The sequence below is a fragment of the Acipenser ruthenus genome, chromosome 8, assembly GCF_902713425.1.
Source record: "Acipenser ruthenus chromosome 8, fAciRut3.2 maternal haplotype, whole genome shotgun sequence".
Taxonomy (NCBI): Eukaryota; Metazoa; Chordata; class Actinopteri; order Acipenseriformes; family Acipenseridae; genus Acipenser; species Acipenser ruthenus.
This window is the reverse complement of record NC_081196.1, coordinates 57,150,857-57,166,895: the sequence shown is the minus strand read 5'-3', so window position 1 is coordinate 57,166,895 and position 16,039 is coordinate 57,150,857. Positions and strand designations below refer to the sequence as shown.

General features: G+C 36.1%; 1 protein-coding gene across 1 annotated transcript in view; it reads right to left on the bottom strand.

The window, feature by feature from the left end:
* Nucleotides 1–16,039, bottom strand: part of LOC117407189 (Krueppel-like factor 12) — a 79,194-nt gene that overhangs the window by 48,361 nt on the left and 14,794 nt on the right. Inside the window, exon 2 of the mRNA XM_059029349.1 lies at nt 4,203–4,292. Within this exon, the coding sequence (XP_058885332.1) occupies nt 4,203–4,268 (66 nt within the window). The 5' untranslated portion in view covers nt 4,269–4,292. The remainder of the gene's footprint in view (nt 1–4,202; nt 4,293–16,039) is intronic.

Below are 16,039 nucleotides of genomic sequence, written 5' to 3'. Positions count from 1 at the left end.
TAAAAAAAAAGTGAAATAATGTATAATGTGATATCTTGTAACAATTGTAAGTCACTCTGGATAAGGGTGTCTGCTAAGAAATTAATAAAAGAAAGAATGTGTAAGGAGATTTTTATTTTCTTTTTTTTCTTATAGTTTGTGCTATTTTAAAATGAAAAATAATGAAAATAGATACACAATATTTGGGATTTTTAAGGCTCGTGGTCTGACAGCAGTTGTCATATGTGCAGTAATTTCCACAAATGTATTGTTCCCATGTGCAAACCAATATCTCTGCATGCGTGCAAGCAAAATGCAGAACATATACACGTGCAGATCTGTCCAGCTTACTGCGCTTTCTACAAAGATCTAAAAACAATAGAACTATTTACAGTGACCAAAAGTGGAGTGAACGGTAATGTAAAAAGTTTTTGTCAAACGATTACAATGCAGGGAAAGCAGCACCAATATCAAACAAAAGATGCAATCCAAACTATTTATTATAAAGAGCTACAGTAGCAGAACATCGTAAGAAATTATTAGTTTAACTTATTATTTACAAATGTCTTATCTCACAATCAGACAGCTAGTGAAACGTAGCAATCAAAACGATTTAATAATAAAACAACATCTGCAATGAATTTACTGAGGCAAGCGTAGGCAAAGCAGAGAAATGCTGCCTTTTTTAATAAATATAAATAATTGTGATTTTGGGGTGAAAAAAACAGCACTGTGAGCTATGCTAAAGAAATATAGAGTGACTAAAAGCTCTAAACACAGGCAGTCATGGAGCAGCCATCATTGTATTAAACAAACACAAAAAAATAAATGTTTTTTAAAATCAAATAAACTTTTCTAAAATCCCAAACCTCAGTGAGACAGTGTTTTTCCACTTTCACACAGCCTGCAGTGCACATCCTAACTGGTGCCTAGGGCTGCAACCGTGCACGATACACAGAGACAATGTCATCTTTCTAAACTGTTTACAAAAATATTACATTTATATTTTCACAACGTTTAAAAAAATGTCAACATTCCTACCCCCTCCAAAAAATACTTTCTTTAAATTATGACAACACAAACTTTTTCTTGATACGGTGAAACAAATGTAAGTACAATTCCAACTTTACTTTTCCCTATATAGTCCTCTCGAATCAAATGAACTGAAGCATTGACTCTGTACAGTGACACAGACCAACTCCACCTTCTTCCCCACACCAATCGGCTGCCAGTGTCACAGACTGCAGAGGGGGCGTGGTTGAAATGAGAGACACTTCAAACACTTAGTTTGCAACGAATACTGCCTGACACTATTTGGCCATTACTAATATTAGGAAGGAGACCTTTATTCGTGCACATCCAAATATTAATTCGTATTTGGTAACACCCCTAATATATATATATATATATATATATATATATATATATATATATATATATATATATATATAAAATAGGCACTGTATGGGTGATGTTAAAGGTTTGTTTTCTAATAGACTCCAACCTTTGAGTTCTGTGTCCTGATTGTTACCATAAAACAGTCACCCATCTACAATTGGCCCTGGCTTGCACCTAACTTCGCAGGCTACTGTAGAAGAGCTGAGAGATTAAATGGAGGGTGGCTGTGGACACTATCAAGGCAACCCGGAGGTCAAAATGGGGCACATATTTCCGACTTGTTCAATGCTTGTTTTTGGATTAGGAAATCACTGGTCTCAATTCACAATTTTTGAAGAGTATATGCCATGTTCCCATGAATGGTTTTAGAAGCAGTCAAAGTAATGGGAATTGAGTATGTTGACCAGCACCGGAACTGGACAAGGGCACCAGGGTTAACACCCATGTCTTTTTATGAATGGATCTTTAACGTTCATAAAATAAAACATGTTTAAAGTCTTGTCCAAAGGCTCGTCCATAAAAGTGACAAATGCTGAGCCATTTCCCCCTTTTGTTGCAGCATGTGATACTTATTGAAGGCCTGAGAACCTCTGGGTAGGCTGGCTGGTTGACTCGAAGACAGACAAACCTTACTTGGTTACAAAATAAAGCCACAGGGGACGGGCAACCCAGAATCAATATAATTAAAACTGGGAGAGTCACCTAATCATTTGGGTATCCAAGATCTTCCAGTCAGCCTGTGGAACTAATGGCTGTGTCTATCCAATCATTGCAGCAAACATAAGGCTTTTTTTTTTTTTTTAAACTGTTCTAACTGTTGAGCCATAAACACAAAAATGAACCAAAGTGTTGTATTCTTGCTGGCTGGATACTCCATTGTATCTCTAAAGCACTGTTTTTGAAGCTCCCAATGAGAACAAAAAACAGACTACCAAATGACATTAAAAATAGAACTGAGAAATGCTTTTTTGTCAACATGATGGATGTTCCCAGGGACTAATGTCAACAGAAATGGAAAATGTGTTAAACCTCAGCAACCCCCGCTCTTTCGCTTTCGTGCTTTTCATCTTTCTTCAGTTGGCCGGCTTAGCCTTCATAACAATCATTTTTAAGTAGAGCTAATTTTCCAAACAGTTTCAAGTCAAATATTTAATAGGGCAGGCCCTTTATAGAAACAGTGTGGCCGAGAGGCTGAACTGCACTTTGTTTTTTTAAAGACACCAAGATTACAGTGCTGGACATCAAAGTAGACTGTTTTGCATTAAAACATGAAGTTTTCAAATTATTTATTTATTTATTTATTTTCCTCTAAACTCACTAAAAAGAGTTCCACTCTGCACGCATTGTTAATATCCATTGAGAAAAAAAAAGAGATTTAATCAAAAAAAAAAAAAGATTTAATCACACAATCTACTCCTGCTTAACTTTGTGAAAACAAAACAAAGCCTTTCTTTTTCAACTATTCATGTAAGATCAGTTGTAACTGTGAGCTTCTTTCTGCTGCCATTTTTGAGAGAAAAGTGCTATATACATGTGTGCAGTAGACAAACATTTTTTGGTAAAGGCTGTCAAAATGTTTGCCCACTTACCTGTATTTTTACTCTGTAATTTATGACTGAGTTTTAAGTCATGGATGTGTAAAGTTGGTAATTTTGAGTCCTACAACAATAAAACCACAACCCAAAGTTTGAGACTAGACTTGCGTTTAACACCTGTGAACATCTAAGACAGACATGGTTTTCTCAAAACTAGTTACATACAACTGCCCGTCACTCCCTCGTTGTACAGTGTTTCTGTGCCTAAACACAATGATGCTTTATTTTAATATTGATGGTAATACTCTATAATTAATTTTATTTATAAATTGAAAGTTAAATGTAATCAATAATTGAGAAATTAATGTGGAAGCATCTTTCCAAGTAAAAACAAAGCCAAGGTACTGTGGGATATTCAAAAAGGGGGGAAATATCTACAACAAATGGGTACTTCATTGATTTATTTAGTTATTTTTCTTCAAATCAGCAATATGATAAAAATCAACAGAAAGCAGTTCTACATTCCCAGCAAACTCAAAGCAGGCAAAAGAGTAAAAGGCCAGCCAGTTTATTTATCAAGTTACATCACCCTGTTGTTTTTTTCACAGGATGCGAGTGTTTTGGGGGAGGGGGAGGGGGAGGAGGGGGGGGGGGGGGGGACCAAAAATATCACAAGAGCTAAAAAATGTTCTTACAGTGAAACTATTTACAAACACATGTTTTAAGTTAGGCCAGGGGGCTGTGAAGCAAGACAGAGAGCCTATCACTTCAAGGTCACACATTTGATTCCAGTTCAAGGCAGCAGTGACCACGTTGTTTTCATTTGATGGCTGCTCCGAGGGGAGGTAAGCCATGCAAAAAAAAAACAAAACAAAAAAAACTGTAGTGGTCCAACCCATGTTTTCAAACAAAAACATGTTCATTCTTGGCAAGGTTGTCAGCTGTGGGTGGTGAACTTGAATGAGCTAACTCATAGAAGTGATTTTTCTGAGTGGCATGCTTCTTTGAAACTGCTTGTGCAATACTTACACTGAATAAAATATTGGACTTAACTCTTCAGTAGATATTGAAGATTCCTATGGTCACATCACACTATATATTTCAGTGCAGCTCAGCAAAGCAGATCCACATTATGGGCTCAACTGTGGTACAGTTTTGTTTTACAGAAAAAATGACTAATGGGAGCACTATGGTTCAGGCTGTTTAGACACGGGACCCCCTTGGAAGGTCTGGGAATAATTACGGGTATCACGAAGAGGAAAGGGGAGTTGTCTGGAAACCACTGCTTACCCGTTGTTCGGATTCCAACAGCTCTGTTTTGACTCTTACTGCTGGCATCCCGTCAAGCATTAACATTATGTTGTCAGCGGTGACTGTGCTCTGCAAAGGAAAGAAGGAAGGTGTCAGAACAAGGAACCAAACATATTCAAAATGGCAGAGCAGATCTCAAAGGTTGTATTTGGTTTTGGTGTAAAAAAAGAAATAAAGTATACTGAAGATTTTCCCCCAGAAAAGGCTTTTTGCTATACATCACATTCCAAGATAAATAATAACTGACCTTCATCTAATACCATTAGGACAATGCTTTTCAAAGTGAAAAGAATTGACATTTAAAAGTTAACTTTTGTTGAGTCAAGGCTATTAATTAAATAGAATTGAAATTTGACTCTTTAAATAGCATATTATAGCACACTTCAAGAATTTTAAATCTCACTGTTGTTTAAAACTCTATGCCATTGCCTTCTTCCAAAGAAGGAGTTGTTTAGGTCTCTTTAACAAGCTTTCCATGAAAATATTTTTTATTTATTTTCATTTGTACTTGCAGTATGAGTCAAAACATGAAGCAAAATCTGTTGGCTGTTATCATTTTTCATTTTCTTTAACCTCCCCCCTAAGATAACACTGCTGCCCGCTCTGCAAAACAAAATCAGCATACAACTACACAACACCAGAGACCTCAGAAACTATGACTGTAGGAGGCCAAAGTCGTCAACAGCTTCCTCACAAAAGTGAACAAAACGTCATACCTGAGACCTATTAACTGCTGTGGTTATTCTCTTTCTTATTTTTGTGTGTGCTTATTTTGGTGTTTAATTTTCTCCTGCTCTGTAGCAGTATGACAGGTTAATTGTGTTTTAAAGCAACAACAACCTTGCCCTGTCAGTTTCTGTGGCACTGAATATAAACTTAGCTGACACTGGGATGACATTATTTAAACATTGAAATCCATTGTTGTGTTCCATGCATCTTGACTGAAAACATGATGCATAATCTGGCAAATCACTTTTGATAATGACCCACTAGAGTAGATAGAATATACTGTATCAGTGGAGTCAGGCAAGTAAAACATAATATGTTGCAATATATTATGGATCACTAAATAGTATGTTATATGATAAGTGGAATCTATTTAACATTGACTTTCCTTAGGATTACATATACAGCATGTACAGTATATGGCTTTGAGGATTTCTATTAAATATAATATTGCGTAAAAAAGGAGGAATCCTGGCCTACTTAAGAAGGAGACTGAGGTAGAGCCTCCATGTGAGAATGCAAGAGGAATTTAGTTGATGGGCCAGTCAAGCAACGAACCAGCCAGGTAGTCAGCAGGGATATGAAGAGAGGCAGAAAGGACAAGAGGAGACAGAGAGTGTGAGAGCTGGTGGATTACTATCGCCACATTCCATATGCACCAGGAAATCTGCACCATCATCGTTTTCAAATATCAGACTGAGGCTGCTGCAGTCTACATTCCAATCTGCAACCGGATCATTCACAAAAGTCAAAGATCACCGGTATGTATATATTTTTTATCCAACATTTCCCTGACAATATAGTATATTGACTGCTTTCTTGTTCAACCAACTTATTTATTTCTGTAGTAGAAGACTTGTCATCGGAAGTAAACTATGCATCATCTCTTTAGTGTGTATCTGCAACTTGGCTCTTGCAGCACTCTTTGAAAGCTGCACAAGTCTACAAGATCACTGCAGGCAGCTACTTTGTGATTTCACCTTGCTGTATGAAATGCTAGGCTGCCCAGATCTGCATGAATCTGCCTGCCTTGGATGTCACCAGCGTAGCATAGTCTCAAACACCACACTGGATTCTAGTGTAACAACACACACAAACAGGAAAATAGCCAGGTTTAAATTGTGTTACTGGAACATGGTAGTATGTATTTGAATGGAACAAAAGAGAGTAAAACATAAAGCAGATAAGAACACACTATATGTTAGAGTAGTACAGTACAATGATAGCAATTCTAATGGTGTTGTACAAAGAGTGTAAAGTGTAAAACACTGCTAGAGAAAGTTCCTTACTGCATTGCCTGAACACAGTGCGGCAGGCTCCATGTTTGTAATAATAATACATCTGTTAGTTTCATTTTGAGAATTGATTTAAAGGTGTTACTGGTTTCATTAAAATAAGCAGGTAGTTGGATGAGGGCTGCTTCTGAATAACAATCTACTTCCATGTACGTTTTCTAAGCTGGCAGTAATATAAATAGTTTCACTATTGTGTAAAGATCGTTTTAATATGGTCCAAGGTACACGTGATGCCTTTTATTTGTTTATTGATTACCTATTTCTACTTCCAAATGGCTTTTTGTGCATGATAATCTTTCAAATTAAATGTGTTACAACCAGGAACTGCAGATCCTAATGTGCCTTCACCTCTTAAAAAAGTCACCAGTCACACACTGATATATTTAGTCAAAAATCTCAATCCATGTTTCCACACACATTATTTTTTCTGTCTTGTGAAGTTAATATGTACAGTATAACCCGTCCTTATGGTATAAGAGTGTCTTCTCGCAGAGCATATTTATTTTATTATATTATAATAATATATTATTATTATTATTATTATTATTATTATTATTATTATTATTATTATTATTATTATTATTATTATTATAACATAAAAGTTGAACATTTGAAAGATTAACATTTTCAAAGTTGAACTGTTGCAATATACTGCAAAATATATATTAAAATGCATTACATCATACATTAAATGTGCTAATCTGTGTATTGTACCATGTAGTATAATACTGTATAGATTTCCCGTTACCTTATAGTTAAAAAAAAAATCACAATTCACAAAACTACAAATATACAGTATGCATGCTTGTCATGTCCAAAATGTGCAGTAATTTCCAAAAAGGTGCATTACTGTTCATCACCATGTAGTTTGTGTTCAACCAAGTTTAAGTTGCCTCTGCCTTTAAGAATTGGAAACCCTACATTAAAATGCACTCCACTAAGCACCAGGTCTTTCAAAGCCAATTTATTGTTGTTCTGTGGGGATTTTATCTCCTTTCCTATGGTTCAGCGACTTGGCTGCTGCTGCAGGGTGGAGCAGCAGCAGAAGTCAGTCTGGCATTGACAAGTACAAGAGCACTACAGTACAGTTAGATATCCAGAGAGAAACAGCCCTCGTCATCTTGTCATTTCTCTCGCTCTCTCTCGAAAGCAAACCTTTTTTTACAGTGGATTCAGGGATCCTATAATAGAATGTCTCTAAGGCCGGTTTGCTTAAGGACAAAGAAGGATGAGCTGCTGTGGATTTCCATTTTGAAGACTGCTGGTGAAGAGGTTGTCTTGTGTGGGAGACAAAGAGAGACTTGCTGGAGAGGAAGATTTAATGAACTGTTACAATCTGATTACAAACTAAGTTATTTGAGTGCTGCACCAATTTAAAGGAGATGATGTCTAACCATTTCAGTATTCGACTCAGATGCATACAGTACAAACCACAAAATGAGCGTTCAACCAAAGAAAATGACTGTAAAATCCATATATTAAAAAATTAATAAAAATACATAGTGTGTACAGTATCTGTACCCTCTATTACCAGAGAGAATCTTTGGCATAAGTACTGCAGTACATTTTCAAAGTGCCCTACTTATGTCCCATAACCCTACCCTGGACCACCCTGTGACAAAGTCAGAGAGGGCAGTCACTAGCCATTCAATCGTTGGGCTCTTTTAGAGATGTAAGAGTCCTGCAATTTAGTGACCTAGGAAGCACATTGAAGGACTACCAGCAATACATCAGAAGTTGCTACCATGTGCAAACGCATATTTTTTCAATATTTCATTTGTGTTCTAACTGCAAAATATCTACTGCTTGCCTTTTGGTTCAATCTATTTCGGATACAGGCTACCATAGATGCTCATTACTGAAGTCCCTAGAATAAAAAATAATTAACTTTCTTAACTTAAAGTTATCTGTTTACAGTTGGTATTTATGTTACCAGTATAAAAAGGGTTTTTATGTTTAGAAATGGATTTACTGATTTGTGCAAAATATGTCACTTGTAATTAGGACACACCGATAGATTCCAATGGGGGGATTCTAAATAACTTTTGTAATATTTGAATGTTTTATAGAAATGTGTTACTATTCTTCAGAAGTCCATTGTAAATACATATTTCTACTATTATTATAGATTTCTATCATGTCTTTACAGTAGATATCCATAGTAGTCACCTTTGTTGAAATTAAATTGGAGAAAATGTATCCACCAAGCAATATTGCACAAACTCATTATTAATGAAAAGAATGCTGCTCCAGTATACTTTGAACTTGAGGAGCTCAATTAAATGTACCGAGAACAAAAGGAACATCCGTCAGCTACGTACGTCCTCTATTGAGAAGCCTGAATAATATGTTGCAGAGTTCTCCACAAATGACAGATTAACTTCATTTTAAAATAAATAAAATCTTACAAAAAAGGAATTCTGCATTTGTCTGCTTTCTTTATCAAATCTGACACGCTTACTGTATACTGAACGTTACTTATAAAACCATTCTTATGAGGTAATTATGGGTAGTTCAAGGACAGACTTTCTTTTTTTTTACCTGAAAAAGACATTGTTATTATTATAATGAAACAATGGGCCCTATCCAGCAACAGTCTAGAATAGCTTAATGAATATCAAGCTTTATTAAATTAAAAGAAAATGGAATTATTTAATAATTAAGGAGTTAAAGCTTTGTAAATAGTGACCAGGCTGTTTAAGTCATGGCTCCAGGGCTTATCTCATTATTCTATCCCCCAGATGTACCTGCTGTAAATAAGTGAAAGTCAGGCATAGCAATAGAAACAGTGTGTACCATGTACACAACCAGCACAATGGTGTAATGGCACTTAAATAAATTATGTATTTTATTTCTGTATTGGATTTTATTTGTTTTGTTTCAAGTATGAAAATGCAACTTCTAGGTGAGCAACAGTGTTTCCAATCTACATTGCATTTTGCTTCTGAGACATACAGCTAACAAACTCAAGTATTGTACTTCCCTGCAACTGTTTTGGAACAAATTACAATTACAGATATATTTGTATTAGTCCTGCACCATCTATCAGATTAGACTTTTATACTTTGACTTCACAATTAATGTATTTCCTTAACATAAAAAAGGATCAACACAGAAGTAGAGCAGATATGGGAAAGTCTGTTTTCCAGCAGCCAACAGAACATGGCAGTGGACTGAACATCACTGAAGTTACAGGGCTGGATCTGTGGAAAGTGTTATAGTTTTGCCCCTGAAGCTATTACTATTAAATGATAAACTGACCAGGACTGTAACATGCTTGTTTATTCATTGTTGTTACCAACAGATCCATTCCAATCTCAACATTCCACTCCCAAGGACCCTAGTAGTATCCTGTTTAGCAGGACCCAATTAAGGCAGCAAAGTATTGCCAGATATTAAACAAAACTGCCCATACAGCGGGCTATATTATTCCACTTTACTACAAAAGGTAATAATGAAACAAAGCATATTGTCTTAAGAAAATAAGGAATCTGTCTTTAGCTACCAGCTTGCTTTTATGCAGCTAGCGCCATGTTAATACCATCAATACTTTAAATGTTTAGGGACAGAACACTTACCAGCTTCCATTGAGCTTACCACTGCAGTCATTATAGCTGTTATTAGGTACATGGTCTTGGTTTAAAAAGAAAAATCAAATGCAGGTGTGTCTGTGTTCCATAAGTAGCTACTGTACATACCAAGGCTCCAGAAAGCATGTCCTGTGAGCCAGCATAGGCTTGGGAAGGATTTAGGCATAATTTAAAGTCATCTCTCATCCTTCGATTTACCTCTTTATGTACTGTTTGTCTGTGTTAAAGTCCCTGTTCCTCATAGACTAACCCTACCTCCAGACACATCTACTGGAAAACAGTGTTTCTCAGTGACTGCAAGCAGCTCTTCAGTAGCCAGACTCTGCAACTGATCTGCAGCAAGCTAAGCAGTCTTTATGTAAGTAAAGTTTATGAAGATGTGTTTTTTTTTCTTTGCTATAACCAAGCAACAAGGTCCTCTTTTGATTTACAGTGTATGTAATGTATAAAGCAATGTCTAGAAATGTGAAGGGTAATGTAAAATATTGAATAAAAAAATAACGATATACTGACATACATTCTAATATAATGCATATGTCACGGCAAGGAATTGTGTCAAACTTGTGTTTTAAACTGCTTCTCCTACTCAAGGGGCAACTTCCCTCTCACTGTTAGATCTCCAGATTGGTTTTCCAGAATGTCAGTAAATGCTGATATACAGTGATAGATCTGTTCTTGGAATTCCATTCATTAACAACATGTTCTTAATATTATTGTTATGTACACGTACATGTATTAAATGATATAAAGTGGAAGCACAGTGTGGTAAATATATTTGGAATCATATCCATTAAGCATGCATGTTTGAAAAGCTGCAGCTCCGATTTGTGAGGCTGAGTTAATGGACACCATCTGAAGCCTCCCACCACTCTATCCAATGAGCAATATTTACTCACCAGGAACAGAGCAGTTGTTATTGGAATCTGAGGACCACATGGGGGCCTTCCAGAACACTATAGGCTCATGGGATGGAATTGGCAGCCTGGGATCAAAGGTGAAAAACATATTTCCTGTTCTCACTATTGTTTTTTTTTTTTTTTTTTTTTTTAAACTGTACTTTATCAGAGCATTCAGTGAGTCCCTTCAAAAATATAAAGAAAAGCATTACTGGTATTTAGTAAGACAGCTCAGTCAAACAAAAATCAGAACTACAGTAGACTGGGTCAAAGGGTCTTTAAATTTACTATAAAAACCATATTGGCCATTTCTGAAATTTCTAACTAGGCACGCAACAGAAAAAAAGAAAAGGAAACCTGGATCACCTTATTCCAAGCTGGATTAGAATCTCTGCTAAAGGTCTCAGATAAAAACAAAAGACCAGCAGAGTGTGGCACAGCCCCATCCCTGGAAAGAGTTATCTTGAAGAAAAATGAGGGCAATTCAGCTTGGAGCAGACAGAGCTGATCTGGGATTCAGTTCCGAGTCCTGTGTTTGAGAGGAGAGCAACGGCTGCAGCTTACCTCCAAGTTGCAGCGAGAAAATCCCAGATGGCTATCAATGCTGACTGAAGCAATCGCTGCTACAGTGGGATAACGTCAAGGCAAGCCGAAACAAATGACTGTCAAATCAATATGAGGTGACAGGACTCAGAAGAAAATCCGACCTTCAGTGACCCATTACCGACCTCGGCACACAAATGATTTAAAGAACCTTCAATTTCTCGTCAGTAATGTGGCACACTATTCATTGTGCCTGTGTGAGTGTGTGTGTTGCCTTTGCATTCCTTATGCCCTTAATTTAACTGTAGTTTCTTGCTGCCACTGCCTCTTTAATATGCCTGTGAAAATGTCTGAGATTTATTCTGTAATTGTTCTTGCATTTGCTGTGACCAATAAGCCCCTGCACAGTTTAATGCAACATTTTTTTTTTTTCAAATATAGGTCAGAGTTTTCAACACAACAGCAAATAAATATCATGCTTAGTACAACATGGCATCCACTTGAGTGTTTGTGGATATGCTTATGTGTGGGTTGGGGGGGGATTTGCGGGTGTGCATGTGTGTTGGATAGAAAATAAGTACTAAAATATCATACAGTATACAAAATTACATTGACTCACAAGATTTTAATATTTAAGTTTAAAAGTGTATTATTTTTGTTTATTGAACATACATTTGCCAACAAAACTCACATTTACAAACAGATTAATGAATTGAACTAGAAACCTTTAATTATTTAATCCTAAAAGGTTATCCCTGTTCTTATAGCGCATTGATATGGCTTCCCGCTGTTACCATGTAAACTGTCCTTTGAGTGTCACTGCATCTACGACACAAGGCCCTATCCTGCTGCGAGGGAGTGAAGGGTAAACAGAGAGGAACCGTTGAAGAGAAAGTGGAACAGAGCCAAGGACCAGGGCAGCAAACTGCAGAGGAATAGTTCAGCTAAACGATTAAATAACACAAAACAAAAAAACTGTTAACAAAAAACAAGAGGACATAACTGAGAGTGCAGAGCAATTTTTAAAACAAAAAAAACTCTAGAAAATAGTGACACATTACAATAAATCAGGTTTTAAAAAAGAAAATAAATGCAGTTGGCCTGGCCTGCATTGCTCTGAAGGATATGTTTATTTTCAGTTCTCTTTTTTTGCGTGCCTATAACTGCCAAATAAGACTATCAACCATGACACTGACAAACCGAGTGTACAGCACGGGGTAAAACCTCTCAGATTTCTCATGCACCCTGCCAACACATTTAAATTGTGCTCTGGTGTCTATGCAACTGATTGAAGCGACAATACCATACAGCCACCATTGTTATTTGAAAATAAAAGATGATCAATTATATTAAGGCAAACAACATAGCCTTTCATACACAACAAATTTCACCATGCATCATCAAATTAAATACGATTGTCTATGTTACGGTTATTTTGGGAAAAATCGGTCAATCAAACTTTAATATGTTTTATGTTCTTTATACATTTCCCACTAAATGTATACATTAACTGCCTATTCCATACATTAACCAATATTTCTTTGGTCATTTCATAAACGGACCAATGAGCTGGCAACTTTATACAATGACAGTTTACTTTATTTCCTGTATGGTGTTTTTTTTTTTTTTTTTTTTTTTTTAATCAATTTACCTTGTAACTATTAATTTACCTTTTTTTTTTTTTTTTACAAATGGACTGATTTTACAAAGTAACTGTAACATCTACATACACATGTTGACACTTAAATGTTTTAGAATATACTTTTTCTCAAAGTGTATATACCAATATATGCATAGATTCCAAAATATTTAAACATAAACTTGAAACTATATCCAGATAGCTGCAGAAGATGGCCCTACTGTGCTGGTGATCACAAGAACTGTTTTGACTGGACAGTGTGAATTTACAATAATATTCTAAAGTCAACGTTAAGATATATATTTATGCTACACATATTTGCATCCATACACTCATATTTGTAGCAACTGGGGTACCATTTTACTATCTTAGATGCATTTTAGACACCATTTTTCTTTAATAATTTTTGGCTTGCTCTGAATTACTTCAGACTTTCCATTTCTTATGGTGCATTTTCCTTGGCATACAAATGAGCCAAAGCCTTTGGATGCTATCAGAACATTTTTGAATTGGACTCTAGACAGATTTATTATTTCAGTTCCAGGGAAGAATTACAGTTTTTTCAATGTCACCTGAACATTAGCTATGCATATTTTTTTTTTTGACAATTTAAAATCTTTTAATACATACAGTTTAATGGGAGGTGGATGTTCTGTGATGAAATTATATGCAGTCCTTGCATACTGTGTTAATGTGATTAATTGACTTTTCAACTGTGGAAGGTTATGTATAAAGTATATTCGGTTTATTCGTGTTTATACATCACTACCAAGGAAAATAATATTCCCCATAAAGAAATGAAACCTGCACCGTGAGATGCCAGTTTGTGTTATTTCTAAACATGGCAAACCTGGTAAGGAGGGGGTTTCTGTGACTCAGGTTTATTTCCTTATTTCCAATAAAATAGACACTATTAGGTTGTCATTCTTTAACTATATAAAATTATAGATATACTATATTAATAAATTACAGTATAAATAACTTAGATAGAAAAATCATATTAAATTATTTGCACAAAAACAGTGCAGCCATATTTGTGTGTGAACATTAAGTAACTATATATATATACTGTATATATTAAAGAAACAATGTCATTAAAACCCTTCAATTCTTAAATACAAGAGCTTTTCCTTGCCCTTTAAATAAATCTAGTCACTCGTCAATATCTGTTTTCCATTCTATCCTCTGGCCTGCAAAGATTTCTGATGGAGCTACTGGGATTAAATACTCATTCATCACAGTACATTGCCAGTCATCATTTGGTTTCTTTTGGAGGAAGCTGGAAGCTTTTGCTAATTTTTTTACAATGCAAAAACTATGCACATTTCAATGAAAAAAACTTGAGTTATTACAGTAATATGACAGCTAACAACCTGAACCATTGAACATGGCTCTTCTTAACCTTATTTAAAAACTAAACAAACAACCAAGAAGATGTCTGCACAAAACAAAACGCATTGATGCAAAGATAATGTTTTTCATCAATGTCTGGCAAATTGACAGGAAGTTTGTCACTGGCTCCAGCTCGTGCTGTAGAATACTAGCCATGTTGCTAAGTGGAAGGGACAGCACACAGTGACAGAGGCGTGGCTAGGCGTGCCTACTGTGAAAGAAGGGCTGATCTAGTAAACAGACAGCAATTGTATGAAGTGAGAGTGGAGATATCAGGAGCAAGGAGGGCAACATAAATCATGTGCAGGCTCATGAATATTATCTTCACTGGAGATACCATTACATTTTGGAAGTAGAATTCCACACTACTTGGACTTCAAAAATGAATCATTACCAGAACTGTAAAAATAACACAACTAAGATTTGTATAGCGATTAATGAGTCGTGAGTGGGATATCTGGCTGGGGCACCATGTCAGTGCTTTGTACAACATGGGTGCTATCCTCACGATACACAAAGTACTGCACTCTGGAACTCTGTTTCTCATTGTAGCTATTGATGAGGAGCTTCAACTGCAAATAGTCCCACATCGCATTGCACTGGGATAACCCTTAGCTGGATTTAAACGGTGTTTCTTTGGAACATGGGTGCTTTCAACAGAGCCCTCAACATACATTCTAAAACAAGCCATCACTGTTATAAATTTACAGTACTACAGTAACAACCAGACTCGAATTACACTGTCCTCAAATACATCTCCACGCACAGTGGAAAAATTAGAAACAGGCAAATACCTATGACGCAATGTTTGGGATACACAGTAGATTAGTACTGTATAAACCCTGAAGACTCTTTTCCTTTTAAGCTATACTTGATGTGAAGAAGTTGAATAGTGGCTCCGAGGATCTGCACACTGTGTTCAAAATGTCAAGTTGTTGCTTCTGCAATGCTTCACGCAGTTGCCCTCTGTTTGATGAATGACAGTTCTGTGGAGAATGAATTTAATCAAGCTCAGGACCAATGTAAATATAAAAGGAAACCCTCACATTAATCTCTGTTAGGGCCACATCCTGATAAATATCCAGGGGAACTCTTTGGAACACATGCAGTACTGTATGATAAGACTCAGTTATTGGTTTTGATGAAGATAACAGATCTACTAACTGGATCTCCTCTCTATTATTCCAATCTAGATTATCACTGGGTTAGGAGCAAATGGATCATATTCTGATTTTGGGTTCACTGTAAGGTCCACTGTTGTCCTCTTTAGTGGCTCTATACATAGAAACTGAAGCCGCAATAACTGTATCAGTACTATAATTATCAATGTAATCTCTTACACAACCCAATCTACTAAGTGGCTACCCATAAATAACACTTATATAGCCAACCAATTGCCCCACAAATACAACTTCTGACAATTGAAACATCTACAATTTAATACAAATTAATCTCAAAGCACTATACACAACCAGTGATTGGGGGAATTAAACTATAAATCAGGGCAATCATATTGGTTTTAGGAATAGAGTTAAATATTGAACAACTTTGGGTCAGGTCCCAATATGTGGAACAGTACATGGTGTAGATACTGACATATCATGTATATGCATGACTAGGGAACAGGACCAGCTGAGTGTAAATAAACAGAGGTAACATACAGACTAGAACGAATTAGATTCAAAAGGTTCAATCTAGAGAGTCCAGCTCAAGAAGGTAACGAGCAAAGCTCTGC